The 15,411-nt window shown below is 47.4% G+C and overlaps 1 protein-coding gene across 6 annotated transcripts in view; it reads right to left on the minus strand.

Annotated features, from left to right (window-relative positions):
* Window positions 1-593: 593 nt before the first annotated feature.
* GDPD5 (glycerophosphodiester phosphodiesterase domain containing 5) overlaps window positions 594-15,411 on the minus strand; it is a 182,569-nt gene continuing 167,751 nt past the window's right edge. For all 6 annotated transcript variants that reach the window (XM_075491316.1, XM_075491311.1, XM_075491314.1 and 3 more), the window contains 4 exons: window positions 14,822-14,969; window positions 11,279-11,361; window positions 4,696-4,808; window positions 594-3,331 (listed from right to left, as the gene is read on the minus strand). In XM_075491316.1, the coding sequence (XP_075347431.1) occupies window positions 3,216-3,331; window positions 4,696-4,808; window positions 11,279-11,361; window positions 14,822-14,969 (460 nt within the window). In that variant the 3' untranslated portion in view covers window positions 594-3,215. The remainder of the gene's footprint in view (window positions 3,332-4,695; window positions 4,809-11,278; window positions 11,362-14,821; window positions 14,970-15,411) is intronic.

Below are 15,411 nucleotides of genomic sequence, written 5' to 3' on the forward strand. Positions count from 1 at the left end.
CTCCATGTCCTTCCTGTGCTGAGGACCCCCGAGCTGGACGCAGCACTGCAGGGGGGTCTCACCAGAGCGGAGCAGAGGGGCAGAATCCCCTCCCTCGCCCTGCTGGCCACGCTGCTCTGGATGCAGCCCAGGATACGGTTGGCTTTCTGGGCTGCGAGTGCACATTGTCTGCTCATGTCCAGCTTTTCATCCACCAGTACCCCCAAGTCCTTCTCCGCAGGGCTGCTCTCCATCCCTTCATCCCCCAGCCTGTATGGATACCGGGGGTTGCCAGGTGCAGGACCCTGCACTTGGCCTTGTTGAACCTCATGAGGTTCATGTGGGCCCACTTCTCAAGCTTGTCCAGGTCCCTCTGAATAGCATCCTGTCCCTCAGGTGTGTCAACTGTACCACACAGCCTGCTGTCATCAAGAGGAGATGCAACACAACTGTACTGATCTCAAGACAGATGGATCTCCAAAACTCCCTCTGGTCAGACCTTTAGCTCCCTCATGAAGCATGAAAAAGCAGAAACACAGGAGGAAGATCAAGGCATCACCATTTTGCAAATGATCCCAGAACACAAAACAATGTCACAGACTGGCAGGGGAATACTGACAGTTTATTTCACAGAGCATTGCAGAGTTTATTTTGGTCTAGCTCTATTTTCATCAAAAAAGTATCATCCCTTTTAAAAAAAAAAAAAAAAGGTAGCAAGTATTCAGGACGATAATGGTAACAGTCAGTGCATTCCGCATAAAGTTTGGGTCTCATCATAAAAAAAAAAAAAGAAAGAAAAAAGTGAATTGTGAAAACAAGTCTTTGTTGGATTGCTTTTAACACTTCCAAGCTTTTAAGCACTTGACCTTTCAATAAAGTCATCTCCAAGGATAAAAACAGAACATGCAGGTGATTATCAACAGATGCTGAGATTTAACATCATCTCTCACTTGGCAATGACAATCCACCAGGAATGTTTCAATACAGCACCACATTAAAAGGAGAAGCAACTTTGTTCTCAAAAGCCTTCAAATCCACCAAAATCTTGCAGTTCTGCAGAAAAAACACACCGTGTTTCACAGACTTGAGAGTGTACCATATAGAAGGACAGTATTTGGGGAAGGTAAGAGGGAGCATGGACCAGGGTCTTATTCCACTTACATTCATAAAAACCCAGGGTAGATGCAAAGGAATTAAAGTCTTGATTTGCACTGCTTAGGAAGTGCTTATTAAAGCATCACAATTTTCACTATCAGTAGGCGTATTTTTCTTTTACATAGATAAGTTGGCCACTTTTGCCCCCAATTCTTACACACTAAGCCCAAGACTTCGGGGTTTCAAAATGTTACTGGAGTACAGCTTAAAAAAGGTAGAGCAGTTCAGCGCTGCCAAAACAAGAACAAACTGCTCGAGGCTGTTTTTATCGTGGCTTATTTCTGGCCTTCCCAAGCCTGCTTTGGGTGTCGAACGTGATGCACATCAGCATCCCCCAGACCGCTTTCTCCTCTGCAAGGTGACTTCTCCCAGCCATTCACAGGCTCTACAACCCAGCTTGGCCAGCACCCGAAGACACAGCCTCAGCTCCCATTCCCTCCACAGTAAACAACTTCGATGGTCCCATCGCTTTCAAGGCAGCACACACCAAGCTTCAAAGGAAGCTCACGCTCAATGGTATTTCTCACGTTGTACGTTGTGTCGACCAAGATCCAGCAAGGAAGGGAGCAACCCAACATCAGAAGGCCACGGGGACTGAGCCAAGACCCATTCACAGCTCCGACAGCCTTCCGGCTGGCTTCAGCTGCCTTGGGAACCGGCTCCCTGCGAACAGCAAAGTGACCCAAAAACAGGCTCCTCTCCACGAGGCCTTGAAGGTCAAGAGCAGAGAGCTGAGACCGCCCTTGGGCTGGCTGTGAGCCATTTCAGGGAGGGGATAAAATTCAACTGTCATCTACTTTGTGTCTGAGCTTTTTTTTTTTTTTTTCTTTTAACCTCTGGTCTAGGATTTTGGTTTAAAGCCTTTTGCATACACGCTGATGAGAACTCTTGCCTTCACGAGCCTGTCAGCATCTGCTGCAAGACCATCGCTCCTCTGGAGGACATGAACACGCAGCTTTAAAGATCCTGCTTTTAAAGCAAGGAGGAAAGGTCTCCTTGCAGGAATAAATTATACTCTGGGGCTGCTTCACTTTCCAAACTATTTACAACTCCTTCATCCATGAGCATCTCCTTGGCCCAGAGAGGGGGAAGCTCACACTACACCACCACCTCCTCTTCCTACACGGGTGCAAGGACAGGGAAGCAAGGAGTGACTGCAAATGCCACTTGAAGCGGCAGGCACTTTAGCCAGATCTGAGCGGTGATGGTGCCCACGGCATTGCTTTTTGCAAGCCATCCGGGCTCCCGACAGAGCCCAACTCAGGGAGAAGGTAGAAAGAAAAAAGGGGGGAAGAAAAAAAAAAAAAATGAAAGCATTGCTGCCAGCAGAGGCTAATCTACAGCCAATGCTCAGGATTTGCCTTCAAGACTGCAGCAGGACATTTCAAGAAGGCCATTCCCCTGCGAGCATCCAGGCTTTGGGGAAGGAGGACAGGACGGGGAGAAGGTGCCCAAGTGACTGAGGCAGTACAACCCCTTCCCTGGTTCTCAACTTCAGCAGGGAAGAGCGGTGCTATCTCCTCTCCTAGGAAAGCTTCTCTCCTCCCAACAGCCTCTTGTTGCATTACAGCTAAAACTTCATTGCCCAGGAAAGGGGGAGAGGGGGGAAACAAAAAAAACCGTAACAAAAATGACACTTCACGAGAACATCACGACGTTCAGCTACACAGTCGCTGCACCAAGGGAAGGAGTGGAGCAGGGCAAGGGGGAGAAAGGGGAGACACGTCCAACGTGTTTTTCCCAGAACCCCCCAGGGGGTCTCAGGCTGTCACGTCAAGATTCAAATAACTTCAGCCATAAGGTCGAGGATTTAATGAACACGGTATTTCCACTCATGCCCTGGAAAAATTACACTCAAAAAGAGAGACAAAAAAATTCAGATTTTCTACATATTTACAAAAATAAGCCCCACAACCTCACAACCAAGGAGGTGGAGCAGCTAGTGATGGGGTATGGGAAGGGGTCTCTGCCCGACCAGCAGTTCCTCAAAGGTTCCCATCCCACAACAAGCAGGAGAGCACAGCTCTCGCTGCTGGAGCGGACGCAGGGGCGGCCACACGCCGGGGTTGGGTTGGAGCCCCTCAGTTCATCCGCAGCCTGGTGTCCCGATGATCCGTGGGGGTGACCATCTCGTTGGCATAGCCATTCTCGGAGCAGAGAGACAGCTCGTCCGTGGTCTCCACGCCATTGTTGATCTCTGGGGAGGGTAGAGAAGGTGAGTGGGACACATTGTCACAGGGGTGCAAGTCCCAAGAGCCCCCCATGGACGGGGAAACCGAGGCACTGAGCGGCTGTACAATTCCACTACATGGGATCCATCTGATCCTACAGGGATTTCACCCCAGGTTTAGTAACGCTGCACCCATTTAAAACCAGTTCTGAACAGGATCTGCCTCCAAATAGGAGCTCACCTCTAAATTTCAGACCCTGACAACCCTGCCACCACCAGAGGGCAAAGCTGGACCCCCCCCATACACATGATGCTATGCCACAGGCTGAATTAGTCACCTGTGGGAAAAGGGTGCAAAGTACCTGAACTTAATCCCTACCCAAATGACCGTTCTGGAAAAGGGGAGACTCCTATAGTCACTGGTTTCACTGGGAAAAACGTGCAGCCACCATTGTTTTAAATGTAAACACCCACCCTAAGCAAGAACATTTGTTTCAGAGGCACAAAACTTGAATATATATCCCCTACCTCTAAGGATATTTTGTGTCTAGGACATTTTATGTCTGGAACATGTTGGGGAGACTTAATTCTGCTGTGACCAAATGCTTTCCCTCTCTGGGTTCCCTGGATTTACACCTGATTTTCACCATCTCTGGAGGGCAGAATCAGGCCTGCATTTCACACAATAAGCTCTTTGAAGCAAGAGTTGACGTTTTGCTGTGTATGTGCCCAGTACAAAAAAAATCCTGATCCCTGCTGGAGATCTCTAGCCCCTAAATACAAAGAAAGAAAACCCATAACAAAGCTCAGGGGGAGATTATATTCGCATTCCTTCAAATGTGAGTTTTTCAGCTTCATGCACCAACTTTAATCTTTTAAACCTAAATGTTTCCCTCTTTGTACACTTTGTACATTTCTGAGATCTTTCTTAGAGGTGGGCTGAGATGTTCCAACACAAATAAACTCTGGGAGGAGCACAAGGATATCAGGAACCCCTCAGTCTGCAGGGACATGGAATTCCAGGTCTACCCCAAACTCATCACTGCTATTTGTGGTGACCTATGCCATTATTTTAATGGGTTTTATAGCTTTTGACACACTGTTGACAATTCAGAGTGGAGATGATGTGGGACAGTATGAGAGCTGCATGGTATCACTTGGGAAGTTAAATGCAGGATTTCTGAGCAAATCAGTGCTCAGACCTACACCAGTTTGGGATGGATGAGCCATGACCATATCCCACAAGTGGTTCAGCACAGCAGGGTCAGTCCAGTCACCCTGTCCCACCAGCAGATGACACCTGTATCAAGACCACCTCCTCCATCAGCAGAGAGCAAGGTGACAGCTGAGGGATGGAGCAAAGGGATCTGACTGACCAGCCCCATCCATACCTGAGAAGATCAGCTTCTCCTTCATGATCTTGACATCCCGGCTGGACCGGCGGACAGCAGCGCTGAGCATGATCTGCTCCGGGTTGTAGGTCCTGATGCTTCCTAGGCGCCACCTGCAAGACAAGAGGGGGATATCAGGGGCTGGTCTCCCCAACCACAGGAGCATCCTCAATGCAAGTGGCCACCAACAACGTGGAGACCAACAAGTCCCAGAGACCCTCACGCCTTTGCTCCCTTGCACCTATGCAACCCCGCATGGTAGGAGGATGTTCAGAGATGAGCATGTTATCTCAGAGGGGTACAGACATACAAGCAGGTCATCTTTAACCACCTTGAGCATCCTAATTCCACTCATTTCACCAAGGACTGCAGATGCCCCAAACCCCTCTCTATCACATCAGCTATCCATCTGCCCAAAGGGGGTAGGGCTATTTTGACTCTTACGGTTAAGAAAGAGGGAACAGAACAAAAGACCAAGCCAAGTAAAGAAACCATAACCTTCTCCTCACTGAGTGACATGCTCATGCTTGTGGGAGAAGAGAGCTCAAAGACAATTTAAGGTCTCAAACCTGAGACACAGCAAAGACACCGACATGAGCTGCTCTGCAGGAAAGGACAAGCAGTCCCAGTGCAGGTAGCTGTCACATACAGTGCCCTTAGATGTAATTTCTCCCAGTGCACTTCCCTCCCCAAATGCCAGGCCTTTACTTAAATGTTTCTACACAAACCCTCTGCTTCTTAAGCCTTGATGAAACTCGGTGTTCACCAAAAGTTTCCACCACATGAGCAATATGAGGCGATGGGAACTTGGCTTGACTTAAAATTACCTAGACTTTTATTCTCATTACTGAATGCACGTAAAGAAAATTCCTGATGTTAGTAATAAGCAATGGCAGCAAGTTCAAGGGGGATTTTGCTTTTAAAACTGTTTTTCAGCCTGAGAGCATCCCTGCAGCAGACCCTCAGCTGCAGAGCTGCTGGCATTAAGAGTGAGAGCTGGACTGCTGCTGCAACAGGGGAAAACAGGGCTTGGTGGGCTCAGGCAAAGCAGCCGTACCCAAGATGCCATTGCAAAGGGATGCTGTTTAGACCAGGCTTTCATAGCCCACACCCCACAGATCCATCCTACCTCCTGACCACTGAGGAAGGCTTTCAAGTAAATCCCATTCTCCCTGCCAGAGCCAGGGATGCTATAAGGCTATTTGATGGAGAAACAGCAGGGATTTAGGGTGGTTTACGGGGTTTCTGATCTTCTGGCACCATCTAGTGGCTCACCCACACAAAAGAAGGTGATTTTTTAATTTTTTTTTTTTAAAAGGTGACAACCACCTTCTCTTAAATTTCTAACCCCCTACCCAGCCCCAGGAGCAGAGGATTTGAGGAGCCCCACAGATCTCCAGCCTGGATCCACAGCATCAGCCTGACAAAGCAACATCCACAAAAGAGGTTCTGCAATTTTTCCAGGAAAATCTAGTTGGTGTCCATTTCATGGGGTTTCCATCCCCTTCCCAAATCCCAGTGGGTAACACCACACCATCAGGCTTTGACTGGGGTACGGGTGAAGGTGGATGCTCTGCTACAGAGAAAAGAAGGGGTGGGATGGCAACACACAGACCCATGGACAGAAAAAACACAGAGGAAGCACAAGGAGGCAAAGACATTAAAGTATAAAAAAAATTTTAAAAATAAAAAAAAATATTTTTCTTCTATCATCATCATCTAAGCTGAGCCACTCTGACCTGGAAGAAGATCATTTTTGCCCTTAGTGTCCCATGCAGGCAGATCCCACTAAGGTGAAGGTGGTTGCAAGTGCATAGGATCTCATAGGATAAGACCCTCCTTAAACTATAGTCAGGACCAAAACGTATTGCTACAACCACCAGTCTTTTCTTTGCCCACACCACCAGGATTTTCAGCACCAGGCTGGGTTGTGTGGCCAAAAGGCATGATGATCTCTTGCCCATAGGTCCTAGACATCCCATGGAGGGCATGGGCTATTTTGAGGCACAGACAGCCCAGCCTCAAAGGGGTGCAGGGACCAAGGGCTTTTCTCCTCCTGCCAAGAGGAATGACCACTGCTCTCTGCTCCCCATCTCACATGGTGGCTGTGGTCAGACCCAGGGTGGTTAAATATGCAAGAGGGGCCAATGACTCCTCTCACACGGGTGCATTGCCTTGATTGAACAAGCTAGGAGAGGGTGACCCCATTTTTCAGGGGTACGTTGAAATACCCTCTTAGAAGAGCCACCAGTACGTTTAATCACAATGCAACTCCAACACCACACGAAATACTCTCTGCTGTGCTCAGTAGCCTTTGGGTCTCCAGAAAGCTTGTTTAATAGAAAACAGCACCTCTCCTACCCCCTTGGGCTCTGTTGTGATCGGCCACGTTTAGGACAGCAGCGCGCAAAAAGGCCAGAGAGACAGCAGGTAGGTCTTGTTCTGGGAGGTTGGCATCAAAGCAGACCAGACGGACACGGGGTGGGAACAGACTAAAAAATACTGGGACAACACAGAGACAGCATACACCATGTTAGGGCCATGACCAGACCCTTGGTTTGGAGGGGAGATGCTAAATGGCAGGGAAAGGGGACGGGAGAGGGGCAGTTTGGGGAGAAAACAGGGTCAATAGGTACCGAGGTGATAAGATGGAGTGAGCAAAGAGCCAAGCCAGCTGCAACCACAGAGTCCCCATCCTGCGACCGCTCTTGCCTAAAGCCTGCCCAACTCCTCCGTGCCTGTCTTCTCCTTATCCACGAGCCAGGGAGCAAGGGGGAGGCGAGAAGGGGAAAACACCCAACCTCCCTGCACCCATAGAAGGGCTCAGCCCAGCCCCATAGCCAGGTCCTGTTTTGGGGAGATGCCGCGAGGACGTAACGCCGCAAGTCCAAGGTACCTCGTGGAGCAGGCAATACTTGCAGGTGGCCAACCCCGACCCCCGAGGTGGTGGGTGGGCAGAGGGAGAGGGGCAAATAAGCACAGAGAGGGAGTAGCCAAGTCCTTAGAAATACAACCCCATGGCACACAGCAGAAGGAATGGAGAAGGTAACACGTGAAGAGTTTGGTCCGAGTACGGACACAGTGAAGGCTTTACTGCAGAAAAGCGACAGCGCTTCCCTCCAAGGGGATGAGAACAACTGGTGAGAAAACAGCCAATACAAGGAGAAATCTGGCTTTCTAATTGATGGCACTTCAAAACCAGCATCCCAGGCTCATTCCCTTCCTGGGTGCAATGCTATTTATTTTCACACTGCATTTCCAGTTTAACAGTGGTGTAACTGGGAAGAGACTCCTGAAAGATCCCAAGCTCCAAGTGCAGCAATCGAAGAGCCAAACCCTTCCAGCTATTAGCCTTATTAATTCATTCCCAGGGCTAGAGAAGTGCTACTTTATATAATTGAACAGGTTACACATAATTTTCTTTAGAATTGGCCAATTTAGAAGAGGTTGGTCTCAAAACCCTCTCATAAATGCAGGAAGGAAGGGGGTATTTTGCATGGGATTATTTCCATGGAGAAAGCATTACATCCACTGGGAATTTCCCAATTACAACACACTGCAGAACCTCAGAATAGCACTGTTTTAAAAGGCAGCGACTTGGATCATTGTAACAGAAGGTCAGATTGCCTTCAAAACATCCACTGGCTTCAGCATCAGGCTCCCCTGGTGCTCATGGCTATGGACTATGCAACGTTCAGACCCTTATGGTCCCCCTGTGAAGCCAGATGTTTGAAAGCATCGTGAAAAACTGCGTCCTGCCCTGTCCATCTGCAGTGAAGCCGTAGCAGAGAGGGAAAAAGAAAGAGAGAAAGGAAGGTTGAATGAAAAAGAGAAAGAGGAGGAAAGCACCAGAATTACCTGATCATGTGATAGCTGTGAGATGCCAGAATGCAGCAGAGAGAGAAAGAGGAGGAACATGCACAACAGTCAGAGCAGTAAGAAAATAAACAAGGCAAAGAGGCAAAAAAAGATCGGTTAGAAGTCATCACAGTTGGTATTTCCCCTCCGGAGAGGCTGCCACGATCCTGTCACCGGGCTGAAGCAGAACAGCAGGAGCAATCCCTACCCGCGGCTACGGAGGAGAGACAAGCCATGCGTAGGAGAAAGGACGAGCACATTGAAGCAGTGGCTCTGTTCCCACCCGCCCCCTCATCCTTGCATGAAGGAAGCAGCTCTGTTTCGCCCCAAAAAGGACTTGGGGGGGAAAAAAAAACCCAAAACAAAAAAACCCAACCACAACAGTGAAGGCCAAATGCCAAGCCCCATTTCCCGGAGCTGAATCACATCAGCAGGTAGTATCTGGGCAAATCTGCTGCGATTTGTTTTTGATATATCCTCAATGCTGCTACCAATTCTTTCATGTGGTGGAGAAACTGGAACGGCAGGGAAATGGGCCTCTCCTGCACAAGGCTCTTGGAAGAGCAAGCCCTCTGCTGCAGAAAGTCCAACTTCTGGTGGTAGAGTTTCTCCTTCTTCCTTCTACTGACTTGGGGTTGAGTTGTCCCAAGGGAGAGATCCAAAAGATGACATTTGGCCCTGCTATGATGGACCCCACGTGGCCAGGCCTCTGTGAGCAACTGCCTTTCTACGTCAGGTCCAGAGGCTGGGCAGGGAGCTCAGTGCTCCAGGTTGATGGACCCTGGGAAAAACTGGTGGCAGTTTCCAGCTCTTCTCACCTGTATCCCACTCACACTGAGGGTGGAAGAGAAATCCTGCAATAATGCTTTCCTTCCTTACCCTACTCCATCAAACTTCTTCCAAACTGGAAGAAATTCAATCTGTGCAGAGAGGAAGAGTCCAGCTATTGCAAAGTCCATGTAGCTGCGACTTCTCCCTCTCTCCAAGCATGCATCATTTCGAGGTGCTCTGGGACCTGTAGTTCCCATTCAGCAGGTTGAATCAATTTAAATTTCTTCAGCCATGGTCTCCTGGGTCTGATTCAGGAAAGCCTTCTAAAACTGACTTTGGGAGATGATGCAAAAGACTGCAAAACTTGGCCTTCAAATTCTGCTCTTCAGAGAGGTCAGTCCCTGTCTCTAGACTCCTCCGTGCATTTCTGTATCTGACAGAGAAATACCAGGTCTTAAGAGCAGGGACATCTCCTATTAAACCAATTGATGAATTTGAGGGAGTGGAGGAAGCTTCCAGACAACACAGCCACAATGCCCTTCTGGAGGAAAGGATTAATTAGCCACAATTCAGACCACAAGACTTCTTAGAAAAATTTTAATCTCATGTTGGTCAGGGGTTTCATTAACTGTTGCGAAATCTATCTGAGAGGAGTTTTGAATCTGCTGCTCACTCCATTATCCCATGCTGGAACTGGGAACCCGCTGGGCGCAGGTCTACCAGCGTGGGACCGTGCAAGTCAAATTTAGACACAATTATAGACAGACCCAACATGTGGCCTAAAGTAAAATCCATAGCGGATGCTGGCAGAAGCAATGAGCCTACTGTAACATGGCAAAAATACCCGGGTAATTACGCACCCAGAGGAAGGAAAGAGATTGCTGCAAGCAGATGATCTGGGACAACACAACAGCAAAATCACTAGCTCATGAGGCTGAAGCAAATTAAATAGCTGCTCCTAACGCAAAGGCATTTCGGATATCAAGAAGGAAGGAAAGCGTAGGTGCCTTGATGTCTCTAGGACAGTCGTTTGTGCATGCCAAAGCAGATGAGATTATAGAGGCAGAGAAGAGGGGATGCGATTTCAGAATGACACGTTTTCCCAGGAGAAGGCTGCTTGCTTCTCGCTGGAGGGAGCGCATCTCTCTGAGCTCATGCTTCTTCCCAGAGAGGGTTATTACACTGTCATCGCTGACAGCTAAAATGCCTCCAAGGAGAAAAGGCATATCAACAGGAGGACAGCATAGTTTCCTCCAGTATAATCAAGAGGAGGGTAGCTTGGCCAACTCTGCCTTTAGGAAGTTGATTTACCTCCTCCTGATTGATCAGTGTCTTAACTTGCTCTGCTCCTAGGTTTTATGCTCCACATTTGTTTTCAGGGACCCTGGCTAACAGAGAGGCTTCTGCCGTGCCCTCATCAAATCCTTGCTATCCCTTTCCTTTAGAAAATGGAGAGGCTTTCTCTATACATCAAACTAAGAAACTGATTTGATTTGCTAAATCATAATATTTCTATTTCTTCATCCAAAGAGGAACAAACTGATTTAAGAAAAGTATAACACGTTCTTTTTGAAGACTATAATGGTGGAATCTCAAAACATCTCCTCTTCTTCCTTCAAAGTGTTTTAATCTCTTTCTCAACTTCCATTTCCCTAAAGCATTTACAGTTTCTCCCCCACACGCATTTATGAGCAGAGCAAGGCATCTATCGCTACTATTTTGAGATCTCTCATTCTTCTTAAAAAGTAGCGACTACATCCAATTCAATGTCACATCTCAGAAGTGGAATTATTGTTTGCAGTCTTTGTAGGGATTTTTAATGAACAGTTTCCCTGCTATTGCAATCCAAGTGCCCGAGGAGCACGGTGCTCCTCTCTCCCATCTCCACCCCACGCTCTGAACAAAAACATACGCCACAAATACATGACAGTCAAGCTGTAACAATGGTACTTACTTCTGGAATGTAAAAACTCCTACAATTACGATAAATGAAATGAGATCAGACGTGATCCAGATTAGGTAGTACTCGTCTGGAGGCTGGAAGACAAAAACCAGAAGCAGACCTTAAACCTTCTGGTTTGTACAATCACAGAGAGACCACACATTGCTAAAGTTACCACCAGGGCAGAAAGAAAAGCACAGAGCTGCAGGGGTCGCATATAAATCACAACGTTTATGACATTTCTAATGCTAGCCTGTCATCCAAAATGACGTTATCAGGAAAAACTGCAAACAGGAACAATTTTAAACTCTCCTTCCTTTTGTCTGCTGACATTTTCTCAGAGCTTTGTGGGCTGAAAGTTTCCTATCTCAGCTGTACCTCGAGGTGAGGGTAAGATGTTGTTTGGTAATCCAAGTCTGTAGGAAAACAGAAATATATACACATTGCACATGAGACATGCAGGGTCCATTTTGAGTGCTCGTGTTAACTGTTCTGCGCAGTCCCCATGCTATAAGCGTATACTTCTCAATTTCTGTCCTTTAAGGCACTGGTAGCTCTGGCTTCGTTTGCCAGTCTAAGCGGCTGTGGCCATCACACCAGCTAAACCCAGCTGAACCCATCGTCTGAACTCAGCACAGAAGCACACTACTTCACATTGATTTTTGTGCTGCCCAGGAAAGACAACAAAGTAAAGTGATAATAATAATAATAATCAACTCCTGATGATGCTCAGAAGGCACCTACCCGGGATGGCCACCAGTGATGCTAATGAATTTCTCCTATCCCAAGCCTGGTCTAGTCTCAACCAGGAAAAGGTTGGTGATTTCATACCAGACCGATCCATCACCACCACCACCAATGCACACAAGTAATATTTCATTAGAGAAATAGAATACATAATGCATAAAGATGAGTTCACGCAATGGTAGTGTGACATGGATAAAACCAGTTGGGAGCCATCAACTCTGCTACTTCTGTCTCCCAGCAGAGAGTAACTTGTTTTTCTGCTCAGTGAATCTTTGTGTGTCTCAATTTATCCTGTGAAAGTATACCATAGAATTAGCAGGGTAATGCTTTAATTAGCCAACGCTTCTGATGAAGATTTAATCCTTGTATTTGCCAGCTTAATTACAGAAGGGTGACATTTAGTGTTACGTTTGCTGCATGTATTAAGACCAACAGACACAAAATTGATGTTTCCCATTTTCTTGGCAGGAGAGTGCCACCATAACTATTTTGAATGAAAAGTCAAGATACTTCTAAGTTAGAACAAAATCTACACATCTAAATTTTTCATTTATGCAACTGTTGGTATTTCACAACTGAAGAACCCAAATAGCAAGTTTTCCTGTGGGGCAAAAGTTGCATTTCCTGTGATATACCCCAAGCAATAGGTAGACATAAACACAGCTTTCTGGGAAAACTCCAGCACCTGCTTACAGGTATTACACATATTTTTTTTAAGTCCTACAGAAAGCTCAAAGCTAGAAGTTTTTGGTACCAAATCAAGGTTTTATAAGTGACAAAAATGGAATTTCAAGGTGATCAAAAGGGGAAAACTGGAATTTCTCAAAGACATGCACCGCACACACACCGTTATTAGCACTGCCCAGTAAGCATGTGTCTCCTCAGCCCAGCAGAGGAGGGAGCACAGGTCAGCAAACACCTATTGCAGACACAACTTGTTGTCCTGCTCCATCCACACCTCTAAACCTACTTAGATAGGGCTGTTTCAGTGGGATTACTTGGTTTTTTTTTTTTTTTAATAAACTTTACTCAAAATAAGTCCTACTCCTGAAATCCTTACGTTTGCAGCCTGTCAAACCCTTCACCAATTCAGTGTAACTGGGCAGAGAGCAACTCAAACCCTGGCTCTGAGGGAGATTCCCAAAATTGTGGGGAGGGGTCACACTGGGCACCCACTTCAAGGGCATCAAGTTAGGGGCTGAACCCCAGTTCAAGCTTTTCAAAGCCCTTCTCTATGCCATGTCTGATGGCTTCTGTTCTTACCAGCAGCTTTCCATCAAGAGTAGAGGGGAGAGAGACTGTCACTTTTTCTTGTTTTTCCTTTTTTTTAACTGAAACACAAGTTAAATGTATTTTTGCAATTGCAAATGGCCCCTAGGTGAATGGAGCACAACAGATTTGCGCTGCTCAGCTAGCGATAAAGCCCAAAGCAGCCCCTGAGGGCAGTGGGCAGCCAAAGCCTCCAGCTTTGGCTCTTGCTCCAGCTCTTGAGCCATGTTCCACGTGGTGCACGGGGCTCAGATGGCAGAGCTGGTTAGATTACATCAGCCAGGCACTTCAATATGCAGGAAGTCAAGGGATTTTTATGCTGCCGGTGATATAAGAGTGTGCGTTCACAGCAGAGTTGGAAATCCAGCAGATGGGAGAGCCCTTGGAGGAGGGCTCCAACTATCAGCTGCTTTTCATCGTTGGCAAAAGGGCTTTTGGAGTAAAAAGCTGCCAGCGATGCGCACACAACTCCTGCCAGCTGTAGTGGAGCACAGATGTTTGCAGCAGCACAATTCAGACGATGATAATCTGCCAACAGATTCAGCCTTTATAAAACCATTTTCAATTCTCCAGCTTCAGCATGCACCAGTGTGAATTTGTGTAGTCAGACACAAGCAGTAGGTTAAGCTAAGGCTAAGGACATCGTGCATAGATGTTCATCCATCTAGGCCAGTAGTCTTGAGGTCCTGCCTCCAGCTAAAGATGCAGATAACTCATTAACGTTAAATACTCCTTGTGCTCATCTTATTCTCTCCTTTCCCAAGCAAATCTGCCAGAGCAGCAGGTAAAACAGCTGCCTCCTCTCCCACCCCGACAGGATCTGTCATCAGAAAATAGCCCCTCCATCACATGCAGTTACACCTCGGCAGCTGAGCTCTTGTTTTGGGAATCCTTTGATGCAACTATTTCGTCATTTGCCTTCCACTCCAACATGAATATTTCTGGTTGGTTCAGAGACCCAAAGTGCTAGCAGAGTTTTCAGAGCGTTTACTGGCTAATATGATGGGTAAGGGGGCTACCTTCGGTCTCTGGTTGTTCCTTGTCCGGCAATGGGGTAGCCAGAGGTAACACTTGTCCTCATTTGGTATTAAAAATAGGGAAAAAGCTAGTTTTGAAGCCTGCCTGAAACACAGAAGCCAGGTTTGCTGGTTCACCGGTGTACCTGATTCTCCTGCAACTCTAACAGCTGCTCAGCAGGGCTGGAAAGGTGTTTTTCCATCAGAGGAAAAAGGAAAAATCATGTGGGTTAAATGGGACATGCAACACAACCTCCAAGGCTCCCAAACCCTGTATGAGGAGAGATGAGGCCATCTGAAGGAAGGGATTGTGCAAGAGAAACGTTGATCCATTACCATCTCAGGGCTCAGGCACACAGAGGGTGAAAACCCTCAAGCCCAATACCACGTTGAATCCAACCAAACCTTCCTGGAGAAACCCTCTAGACACATGGCTGGAGTGGTCAACAGCCACCTCTACACCCCTCCACTGCATCCCCTTCCTTCCAGGGGTTCCCAGCAGCTTCCCAGGCATCGTGCTTACCATTAGCCAGATGGGAAAAGGCACCTTGCGAAGGACGTGGGAGCTGTCGGAGGTGACCGACTGGACGCCGGCACACCACAGGATGGAGTATAGCCAGGGCTCGTTCACAGTGTAGAGATTCACGCTCAGGTTCGCCATGGTGTAGTCCCTGCCAGGAGACAGACAGGGTGAGATCCGAGTCCCCCAGCGAATATCAGACACTCATCTCCAAGAGGAGAGCTCTTGCCATCAACCACCGCTGTAATCACGGCTAGATTTATTGGGTTTGAACTGCATGAAATACGTCTTTTTAACAGGGCGCAGTCACTTCATAAGCAACCCAAGGGCATTGCAATCAAGTGGTTTGAACTTGAAAGCTTTCTTCACCTCTTGGATGCTATCTGACCCAAGCCACAGCCCATCTCAGATACTTCCTCACGAATGATGGGCACGTCATGTTTTTCTAACAACCGCCTCATCATGTTGATGTAAAATTAACATCTGGCTCAGATGCCTGTAACACTTCATTGGCAATTTACTTAATTAAAAACTGCCAGACTGCATTTCCAACATAAATTCCTACAACTCCCATGCCCTTGTTTTGGGGACGG

This window comes from Mycteria americana, chromosome 1 (assembly GCF_035582795.1).
Source record: "Mycteria americana isolate JAX WOST 10 ecotype Jacksonville Zoo and Gardens chromosome 1, USCA_MyAme_1.0, whole genome shotgun sequence".
Taxonomy (NCBI): Eukaryota; Metazoa; Chordata; class Aves; order Ciconiiformes; family Ciconiidae; genus Mycteria; species Mycteria americana.